The 10,904-nt window shown below is 60.1% G+C and overlaps 1 protein-coding gene across 1 annotated transcript; it reads right to left on the bottom strand.

Moving 5' to 3' along the window:
- Window positions 1-973: 973 nt before the first annotated feature.
- LOC115081694 (intermediate filament family orphan 1-like) lies at window positions 974-10,358 on the bottom strand (the record flags this gene model as incomplete). Its single annotated transcript, XM_029586109.1, is given in 2 exon segments — window positions 974-1,094; window positions 9,455-10,358. Coding segments are annotated over 2 exon segments (273 nt in total), but the record flags the coding sequence as incomplete, so codon positions are not given.
- Between the last annotated feature and the right edge of the window lie 546 nt (window positions 10,359-10,904).

The following is a 10,904-nucleotide window of genomic DNA, read 5'->3' as shown; positions in this document are numbered from 1 at the left end:
CACCTCTGCCAAGTACACAGAGCATGGACAGACCCTCTCCAATATAGAATAAGGAACCACAAATTAGAAATAGAACTAACTGGAAACTCCAGGGAACCAGAACCAGCCACGCATTCCCCCTGCACTGTGCAAAATGCAAAGAGAGAAGAGGAAAATCACAGACTTCCCACAAAAGAAGGAGCAGGAAAACCTGCGTCTATCCTGGGGGAAAGAGGAGAAAACAGCAGCGAGAGCAGCAGAGTCTGTGGGATCCTGCCCCCAGACCAGAACCAGGATCTGAGCAGAGACAATGCGGACCAGCACCAGAACCTGGATCTGAGCAGAGACAATCCAGACCAGAACTGGGATCTGAGCAGAGACAATCCGGACCAGCACCAGAACTAGGATCTGAGCAGAGAGAATCCAGACTAGCAGCAGAACCTGGGAACTGAGCAGAGATGATCCGGACCAGCACCAGAACCCAGGATCTGAGCAGAGACAATCCAGACCAGCAGCAGAACCAGGATCTGAGCAGAGACAATCCGGACCAGCACCAGAACCCGGGATCTGAGCAGAGACCATCCGGACCAGCACCAGAACCTGGATCTGAGCAGAGACAATCCGGACCAGCACCCAGAACCCGGGATCTGCAGCTGAGAGAATACGGACCAGCACCAGAACCTGGATCTGAGAAGAGACCATCCGGACCACCACCAGAACCTGGATCTGAGCAGAGACAATCTGGACCAGCACCAGAACCTGGATCTGAGCAGAGAGAATACGGACCAGCACCAGAACTCAGGCACGGTCTCTGGGATTTCTCTTCTGCAGATTGCAATTGCATTTAATTATTATATTTTATGTTTACTTATTAATTTGGCAACACCTAAATCTTGTCAATTTCCTGCATCTGAATTGCAGACACAGAGTGAGAGAGAGAGAGAACTGAGAGAAGAAAAGAGAGATGAAAGCTAAAAGACAGGGACTGTGCTACCTCTCCCTGGGTCTCAGCTGCAGCCATAGCATAGCCGGAGAAGTCTTCCCACAACAAGAGGGTCTCTTCGGTCTCTTCCCAGGTCAGGCTGTCACAGTCATCTTCAAAGTCATACTCTCTCCTGCAGTCAAGTGAGAGAGGCATGAGGCAGGGAATGAGGCAGAAGCAGGGGGCGCAGGGGAGCTCACTGGTTCTGTTGTCCCAGCCTCTCCCAGCAGGCAGTCCCCAAAAGTTCCTTGAATGTCACAATCTAGTCAAGCTTTTAGAATTTCCTCAGCGGATAAGGGTAAGATCTGTTTGCATGCAGTGGAGGCAGTGCATGCAAACAGATCTCATACATTTTCATTGTGGAAAGCCTGAAAACTAGACTGGGTTGCAGCCCTTGAAGAATGAGTTTGGGGACTTCTGTAGGGAATGTTTCAGGAGCGCTGGCTATGGGGAAGTTGCCAGCACCTGCAGTTGCAGCCTCTTCCAGCAGGAGGTGCTAAAAGGAATGCTAGAGGAATACTGGTTGTGGGGTAGCTCGTAGCACCTGCAGTCCCAGCCTCTCCCAGCAGGCAGCGCTGTAGGGAATGGTGCAGGAGCACTGGGTATGGGGGTCACAGCTCCTGCAGTCCCAGCCTCTCCCAGCAGGCAGCGCTGTAGGGAATGGTGCAGGAGCACTGGGTATGGGGGTCACAGGTCCTGCAGTCCCAGCCTCTCCCAGCAGGCAGCGCTGTAGGGAATGGTGCAGGAGCACTGGGTATGGGGGTCACAGCTCCTGCAGTCCCAGCCTCTCCCAGCAGGAGGTGCTGTAGAGAATGGTGCAGGAGCACTGGGTATGGGGGTCACAGCTCCTGCAGTCCCAGCCTCTCCCAGCAGGCAGCGCTGTAGGGAATGGTGCAGGAGCACTGGGTATGGGGGTCACAGGTCCTGCAGTCCAGCCTCTCCCAGCAGGCAGCGCTGTAGGGAATGGTGCAGGAGCACTGGGTATGGGGGTCACAGCTCCTGCAGTCCCAGCCTCTCCCAGCAGGAGGTGCTGTAGAGAATGGTGCAGGAGCACTGGGTATGGGGGTCACAGCTCCTGCAGTCCCAGCCTCTCCCAGCAGGCAGCGCTGTAGGGAATGGTGCAGGAGCACTGGGTATGGGGGTCACAGGTCCTGCAGTCCCAGCCTCTCCCAGCAGGCAGCGCTGTAGGGAATGGTGCAGGAGCACTGGGTATGGGGGTCACAGCTCCTGCAGTCCCAGCCTCTCCCAGCAGGCAGCGCTGTAGGGAATGGTGCAGGAGCACTGGGTATGGGGGTCACAGCTCCTGCAGTCCCAGCCTCTCCCAGCAGGAGGTGCTGTAGGGAATGGTGCAGGAGCACTGGGTATGGGGGTCACAGCTCCTGCAGTCCCAGCCTCTCCCAGCAGGAGGTGCTGTAGAGAATGGTGCAGGAGCACTGGGTATGGGGGTCACAGGTCCTGCAGTCCCAGCCTCTCCCAGCAGGCAGCGCTGTAGGGAATGGTGCAGGAGCACTGGGTATGGGGGACACAGCTCCTGCAGTCCCAGCCTCTCCCAGCAGGAGGCGCTGTAGGGAATGGTGCAGGAGCACTGGGTATGGGACAGCTCACAGCTCCTGGTGTCCCAGCCTCTCCCAGCAGGAGGCGCTGTAGGGAATGGTGCAGGAGCACTGGGTATGGGGGTCACAGCTCCTGCAGTCCCAGCCTCTCCCAGCAGGAGGTGCTGTAGGGAATGGTGCAGGAGCACTGGGTATGGGGGTCACAGGTCCTGCAGTCCCAGCCTCTCCCAGCAGGCAGCGCTGTAGGGAATGGTGCAGGAGCACTGGGTATGGGGAGTCACAGCTCCTGCAGTCCCAGCCTCTGCCAGCAGGAGGCGCTGTAGGGAATGGTGCACAAGACTGGGTATGGGACAGGTCACAGGTCCTGCAGTCCCAGCCTCTCCCAGCAGGCAGCGCTGTAGGGAATGGTGCAGGAGCACTGGGTATGGGGAGTCACAGCTCCTGCAGTCCCAGCCTCTGCCAGCAGGAGGCGCTGTAGGGAATGGTGCAGGAGCACTGGGTATGGGGGTCACAGCTCCTGCAGTCCCAGCCTCTCCCAGCAGGCAGCGCTGTAGGGAATGGTGCAGGAGCACTGGGTATGGGGGTCACAGGTCCTGCAGTCCCAGCCTCTCCCAGCAGGCAGCGCTGTAGGGAATGGTGCAGGAGCACTGGGTATGGGGGGTCACAGCTCCTGCAGTCCCAGCCTCTCCCAGCAGGCAGCGCTGTAGGGAATGGTGCAGGAGCACTGGGTATGGGGGTCACAGCTCCTGCAGTCCCAGCCTCTCCCAGCAGGAGGTGCTGTAGGGAATGGTGCAGGAGCACTGGGTATGGGGGGTCACAGCTCCTGCAGTCCCAGCCTCTCCCAGCAGGAGGTGCTGTAGAGAATGGTGCAGGAGCACTGGGTATGGGGGTCACAGGTCCTGCAGTCCCAGCCTCTCCCAGCAGGCAGCGCTGTAGGGAATGGTGCAGGAGCACTGGGTATGGGGGACACAGCTCCTGCAGTCCCAGCCTCTCCCAGCAGGAGGCGCTGTAGGGAATGGTGCAGGAGCACTGGGTATGGGACAGCTCACAGCTCCTGGTGTCCCAGCCTCTCCCAGCAGGAGGCGCTGTAGGGAATGGTGCAGGAGCACTGGGTATGGGGGTCACAGCTCCTGCAGTCCCAGCCTCTCCCAGCAGGAGGTGCTGTAGGGAATGGTGCAGGAGCACTGGGTATGGGGGTCACAGGTCCTGCAGTCCCAGCCTCTCCCAGCAGGCAGCGCTGTAGGGAATGGTGCAGGAGCACTGGGTATGGGGAGTCACAGCTCCTGCAGTCCCAGCCTCTGCCAGCAGGAGGCGCTGTAGGGAATGGTGCAGAAGACTGGGTATGGGACAGGTCACAGGTCCTGCAGTCCCAGCCTCTCCCAGCAGGCAGCGCTGTAGGGAATGGTGCAGGAGCACTGGGTATGGGGAGTCACAGCTCCTGCAGTCCCAGCCTCTGCCAGCAGGAGGCGCTGTAGGGAATGGTGCAGGAGCACTGGGTATGGGGGGGTCACAGCTCCCGCAGTCCCAGCCTCTCCCAGCAGGAGGTGCTGTAGGGAATGGTGCAGGAGCACTGGGTATGGGGGTCACAGCTCCTGCAGTCCCAGCCTCTCCCAGCAGGAGGCGCTGTAGGGAATGGTGCAGGAGCACTGGGTATGGGGGTCACAGGTCCTGCAGTCCCAGCCTCTCCCAGCAGGCAGCGCTGTAGGGAATGGTGCAGGAGCACTGGGTATGGGGGGTCAACAGGTCCTGCAGTCCCAGCCTCTCCCAGCAGGAGTGCTGTAGGGAATGGTGCAGGAGCGCTGGGTATGGGGGTCACAGCTCCTGCAGTCCCAGCGTCTCCCAGCAGGAGGTGCTGTAGGGAATGGTGCAGGAGCGCTGGGTATGGGGGTCACAGCTCCTGCAGTCCCAGCCTCTCCCAGCAGGAGGTGCTGTAGGGAATGGTGCAGGAGCACTGGGTATGGGGGTCACAGCTCCCGCAGTCCCAGCCTCTCCCAGCAGGAGGTGCTGTAGGGAATGGTGCAGGAGCACTGGGTATGGGGGTCACAGGTCCTGCAGTCCCAGCCTCTCCCAGCAGGCAGCGCTGTAGGGAATGGTGCAGGAGCACTGGGTATGGGGGTCACAGCTCCTGGTGTCCCAGCCTCTCCCAGCAGGCAGCGCTGTAGGGAATGATGCAGGAGCACTGGGTATGGGGGACACAGCTCCTGCAGTCCCAGCCTCTCCCAGCAGGAGGCGCTGTAGGGAATGGTGCAGGAGCACTGGGTATGGGGGTCACAGCTCCTGCAGTCCCAGCCTCTCCCAGCAGGAGGCGCTGTAGGGAATGGTGCAGGAGCACTGGGTATGGGGGTCACAGCTCCTGCAGTCCCAGCCTCTCCCAGCAGGCAGCGCTGTAGGGAATGGTGCAGGAGCGCTGGGTATGGGGGGAGTCACAGCTCCTGCAGTCCCAGCCTCTCCCAGCAGGAGGTGCTGTAGGGAATGGTGCAGGAGCACTGGGTATGGGGGTCACAGGTCCTGCAGTCCCAGCCTCTCCCAGCAGGAGGCGCTGTAGGGAATGGTGCAGGAGCACTGGGTATGGGGGAGTCACAGCTCCTGCAGTCCCAGCCTCTCCCAGCAGGAGGTGCTGTAGGGAATGGTGCAGGAGCGCTGGGTATGGGGGAGTCACAGCTCCTGCAGTCCCAGCCTCTCCCAGCAGGAGGTGCTGTAGGGAATGGTGCAGGAGCACTGGGTATGGGGGTCACAGGTCCTGCAGTCCCAGCCTCTCCCAGCAGGAGGCGCTGTAGGGAATGGTGCAGGAGCACTGGGTATGGGGGAGTCACAGCTCCTGCAGTCCCAGCCTCTCCCAGCAGGAGGCGCTGTAGGGAATGGTGCAGGAGCACTGGGTATGGGGGTCACAGCTCCTGCAGTCCCAGCCTCTCCCAGCAGGAGGCGCTGTAGGGAATGGTGCAGGAGCACTGGGTATGGGGGTCACAGGTCCTGCAGTCCCAGCCTCTCCCAGCAGGAGGCGCTGTAGGGAATGGTGCAGGAGCACTGGGTATGGGGGAGTCACAGCTCCTGCAGTCCCAGCCTCTCCCAGCAGGAGGCGCTGTAGGGAATGGTGCAGGAGCGCTGGGTATGGGGGAGTCACAGCTCCTGCAGTCCCAGCCTCTCCCAGCAGGCAGCGCTGTAGGGAATGGTGCAGGAGCACTGGGTATGGGGGAGTCACAGCTCCTGCAGTCCCAGCCTCTCCCAGCAGGCAGCGCTGTAGGGAATGGTGCAGGAGCACTGGGTATGGGGGTCACAGCTCCTGCAGTCCCAGCCTCTCCCAGCAGGAGGCGCTGTAGGGAATGGTGCAGGAGCACTGGGTATGGGGGTCACAGGTCCTGCAGTCCCAGCCTCTCCCAGCAGGCAGCGCTGTAGGGAATGGTGCAGGAGCACTGGGTATGGGGGTCACAGCTCCTGCAGTCCCAGCCTCTCCCAGCAGGAGGCGCTGTAGAGAATGGTGCAGGAGCACTGGGTATGGGGGTCACAGGTCCTGCAGTCCCAGCCTCTCCCAGCAGGCAGCGCTGTAGGGAATGGTGCAGGAGCACTGGGTATGGGGGTCACAGCTCCTGCAGTCCCAGCCTCTCCCAGCAGGCAGCGCTGTAGGGAATGGTGCAGGAGCACTGGGTATGGGGGTCACAGGTCCTGCAGTCCCAGCCTCTCCCAGCAGGCAGCGCTGTAGGGAATGGTGCAGGAGCACTGGGTATGGGAGTCACAGCTCCTGCAGTCCCAGCCTCTCCCAGCAGGAGGTGCTGTAGGGAATGGTGCAGGAGCACTGGGTATGGGGGTCACAGCTCCTGCAGTCCCAGCCTCTTCCAGCAGGAGGTGCTGTAGGGAATGGTGCAGGAGCACTGGGTATGGGGGGTCACAGCTCCTGCAGTCCCAGCCTCTCCCAGCAGGCAGCGCTGTAGGGAATGGTGCAGGAGCACTGGGTATGGGAGTCACAGCTCCTGCAGTCCCAGCCTCTCCCAGCAGGAGGTGCTGTAGGGAATGGTGCAGGAGCACTGGGTATGGGGGGAGTCACAGCTCCTGCAGTCCCAGCCTCTCCCAGCAGGAGGCGCTGTAGGGAATGGTGCAGGAGCACTGGGTATGGGGGGAGTCACAGCTCCTGCAGTCCCAGCCTCTTCCAGCAGGAGGTGCTGTAGGGAATGGTGCAGGAGCACTGGGTATGGGGGTCACAGCTCCTGCAGTCCCAGCCTCTCCCAGCAGGCAGCGCTGTAGGGAATGGTGCAGGAGCACTGGGTATGGGGAGTCACAGCTCCTGCAGTCCCAGCCTCTCCCAGCAGGAGGCGCTGTAGGGAATGGTGCAGGAGCACTGGGTATGGGGGGAGTCACAGCTCCTGCAGTCCCAGCCTCTCCCAGCAGGAGGCGCTGTAGGGAATGGTGCAGGAGCACTGGGTATGGGGGGAGTCACAGCTCCTGCAGTCCCAGCCTCTCCCAGCAGGAGGCGCTGTAGGGAATGGTGCAGGAGCACTGGGTATGGGGGTCACAGCTCCTGCAGTCCCAGCCTCTCCCAGCAGGCAGCGCTGTAGGGAATGGTGCAGGAGCACTGGGTATGGGGGGTCACAGCTCCTGCAGTCCCAGCCTCTCCCAGCAGGCAGCGCTGTAGGGAATGTTACAGGAGCACTGGGTATGGGGGTCACAGCTCCTGCAGTCCCAGCCTCTCCCAGCAGGAGGCGCTGTAGGGAATGGTGCAGGAGCACTGGGTATGGGGGGTCACAGCTCCTGCAGTCCCAGCCTCTCCCAGCAGGAGGTGCTGTAGAGAATGGTGCAGGAGCACTGGGTATGGGGGTCACAGCTCCTGCAGTCCCAGCCTCTCCCAGCAGGCAGCGCTGTAGGGAATGGTGCAGGAGCACTGGGTATGGGGGTCACAGGTCCTGCAGTCCCAGCCTCTCCCAGCAGGAGGCGCTGTAGGGAATGGTGCAGGAGCACTGGGTATGGGGGGCACAGCTCCTGCAGTCCCAGCCTCTCCCAGCAGGAGGCGCTGTAGGGAATGATGCAGGAGCACTGGGTATGGGGGTCACAGGTCCTGCAGTCCCAGCCTCTCCCAGCAGGCAGCGCTGTAGGGAATGGTGCAGGAGCGCTGGGTATGGGGGAAGTCACAGCTCCTGCAGTCCCAGCCTCTCTCAGCAGGAGGTGCTGTAGGGAATGGTGCAGGAGCACTGGGTATGGGGGTCACAGCTCCTGCAGTCCCAGCCTCTCTCAGCAGGAGGTGCTGTAGGGAATGGTGCAGGAGCACTGGGTATGGGGGGTCACAGCTCCTGCAGTCCCAGCCTCTCCCAGCAGGAGGCGCTGTAGGGAATGGTGCAGGAGCACTGGGTATGGGGGTCACAGCTCCTGCAGTCCCAGCCTCTCCCAGCAGGAGGCGCTGTAGGGAATGGTGCAGGAGCACTGGGTATGGGGGTCACAGCTCCTGCAGTCCCAGCCTCTCCCAGCAGGAGGCGCTGTAGGGAATGGTGCAGGAGCACTGGGTATGGGACAGCTCACAGCTCCTGGTGTCCCAGCCTCTCCCAGCAGGCAGCGCTGTAGGGAATGGTGCAGGAGCACTGGGTATGGGGGGTCACAGCTCCTGCAGTCCCAGCCTCTCCCAGCAGGAGGTGCTGTAGGGAATGATGCAGGAGCACTGGGTATGGGACAGGTCACAGGTCCTGCAGTCCCAGCCTCTCCCAGCAGGCAGCGCTGTAGGGAATGGTGCAGGAGCACTGGGTATGGGGGTCACAGCTCCTGCAGTCCCAGCCTCTCTCAGCAGGAGGTGCTGTAGGGAATGGTGCAGGAGCACTGGGTATGGGGGTCACAGCTCCTGCAGTCCCAGCCTCTCCCAGCAGGAGGCGCTGTAGGGAATGATGCAGGAGCACTGGGTATGGGACAGGTCACAGGTCCTGCAGTCCCAGCCTCTCCCAGCAGGCAGCGCTGTAGGGAATGGTGCAGGAGCACTGGGTATGGGGGTCACAGGTCCTGCAGGCCCAGCCTCTCCCAGCAGGAGGCGCTGTAGGGAATGGTGCAGGAGCACTGGGTATGGGGGAGTCACAGCTCCTGCAGTCCCAGCCTCTCCCAGCAGGAGGTGCTGTAGGGAATGGTGCAGGAGCACTGGGTATGGGGGGTCACAGGTCCTGCAGTCCCAGCCTCTCCCAGCAGGAGGCGCTGTAGGGAATGGTGCAGGAGCACTGGGTATGGGGGTCACAGCTCCTGCAGTCCCAGCCTCTCCCAGCAGGCAGCGCTGTAGGGAATGGTGCAGGAGCACTGGGTATGGGACAGCTCACAGCTCCTGCAGTCCCAGCCTCTCCCAGCAGGCAGCGCTGTAGGGAATGGTGCAGGAGCACTGGGTATGGGACAGCTCACAGCTCCTGCAGTCCCAGCCTCTCCCAGCAGGAGGCGCTGTAGGGAATGGTGCAGGAGCACTGGGTATGGGGGTCACAGGTCCTGCAGTCCCAGCCTCTCCCAGCAGGAGGCGCTGTAGGGAATGGTGCAGGAGCACTGGGTATGGGGGACACAGCTCCTGCAGTCCCAGCCTCTCCCAGCAGGAGCTGCTGTAGGGAATGGTGCAGGAGCACTGGGTATGGGGGTCACAGCTCCTGCAGTCCCAGCCTCTCCCAGCAGGAGGCGCTGTAGGGAATGGTGCAGGAGCACTGGGTATGGGGGTCACAGCTCCTGCAGTCCCAGCCTCTCCCAGCAGGAGGCGCTGTAGGGAATGGTGCAGGAGCACTGGGTATGGGGGTCACAGCTCCTGCAGTCCCAGCCTCTCCCAGCAGGCAGCGCTGTAGGGAATGGTGCAGGAGCACTGGGTATGGGACAGCTCACAGCTCCTGGTGTCCCAGCCTCTCCCAGCAGGCAGCGCTGTAGGGAATGGTGCAGGAGCACTGGGTATGGGACAGCTCACAGCTCCTGGTGTCCCAGCCTCTCCCAGCAGGCAGCGCTGTATACTCACAACTGATTTAGCATTCTCTGCATTTCTTCATTGATGCTGAGAGCTGTGCTCTCCTCCTCCTCCTCCTCTGGTTTCCGGGAAGTCTCACTCTCAGAGATGGACGTCTCTTCATCGCTGGCTGGTTTACGCTCTCGCTCCCGTTTCCTGCCCATAGTAGGGACCTTAATCGGAGACAAGTTGAAAGACTGGAGAGATAGGAGAGATAGCAAGAGTGGCAAAGGAGGAGAAAGTGGAGGAAGAGTGTGGAGGTGGAGACACGGCCAGGCCAGACAGAGAGAGAGAGAGGTAGGATGAGTGAGAGAGACGGGGGAGAGACATGGATGTGTTATGATTACATTGATATATGTCACATGACTCAAGATGTGATGAAATAAAACTGGCCAGTCAGAAAACGGGGAGGATTACCGAAATAACCGAGAGGTGACGCACACCTGGGCCTCACACCAAGAAGCCAATTTGCAAATGGCCGGCACAGCTGCAAAGTCCGTGAGCACTTTTATTGCATGGACTTTGTAGCTAATTTACAAAAAACAAGAAAATGAGCCCGGGTGACAGCTGTGAATATTAGTGGAGATCATACCTGCTCTTTGCATGGGTTGTAGAAGAGGGGTGGGCAGTATGTGGCACACATTTTCAGCCAGCAAAGGAGGACACTTTATTACCTGGATAAATGCCTGTCCCGGTGCTTGTGGTCACCATTAGGAAGACACTGAAAGAGGGGGTAAGACTGGCCTGGTGGTTAGAGCAATGGGCTGAGAACCAGGTGAAGTCAGGGTTCAAATCTGGCGGACACTGCTTGTGACCTTGAGCAAGTCACTATGCCCTGCATTGCTACAGGTGCCGATACAGTAAGAATCGCGGGAGAGCGCCCAGGCCACTCTCCTGTGCATGCGATTCAGAAAAAAAAATTATTCAAATTAGGGCCTGTGGTAAAAAGAGGTGTTAGGGACACTAGCGCGTCCCTAGTGCCTCTTTTTGGACAGGAGCAGTGGCTGTCAGCGGGTTTGACAGCCGAAGCTCAAATTTGCCGGCGTCGGTTCTCAAAACCGCTCATAGCCAAGGGTTCGGAAACCGGACGCCAGCAAAACTGAGCGTCCGGCCGCGGGCAGATTTAACATTTTTTTTTATTTTTAATTATTTTAACTTTTGGGGCCTCCGACTTAATATCACTGTGATATTAAGTCGGAGGGTGCACAGGAAAGCAGTTTTTACTGCTTTTCTGTGCACGTTCCTGGTGCCCGGAGAAATTAGCGCCGACCTTTGGGTAGGCGCTAATTTCTGAAAGTAAAATGTGTGGCTTGGCTGCACATTTTACTTTCTGGATCGCGTGGGAATGACTAATAGGGCATTTGCATGTTGCGGGCGCTATTAGTTTCAGGGGGGGTTGGACGCGCGTTTTCGACCCCTTACTGAATAAGGGGTAACGCTAGTGCGTCGAAAACACGCGTCC

The sequence above is a fragment of the Rhinatrema bivittatum genome, unplaced genomic scaffold, assembly GCF_901001135.1.
Source record: "Rhinatrema bivittatum unplaced genomic scaffold, aRhiBiv1.1, whole genome shotgun sequence".
Taxonomy (NCBI): Eukaryota; Metazoa; Chordata; class Amphibia; order Gymnophiona; family Rhinatrematidae; genus Rhinatrema; species Rhinatrema bivittatum.
This window is presented reverse-complemented; position numbering and strand designations above follow the sequence as displayed.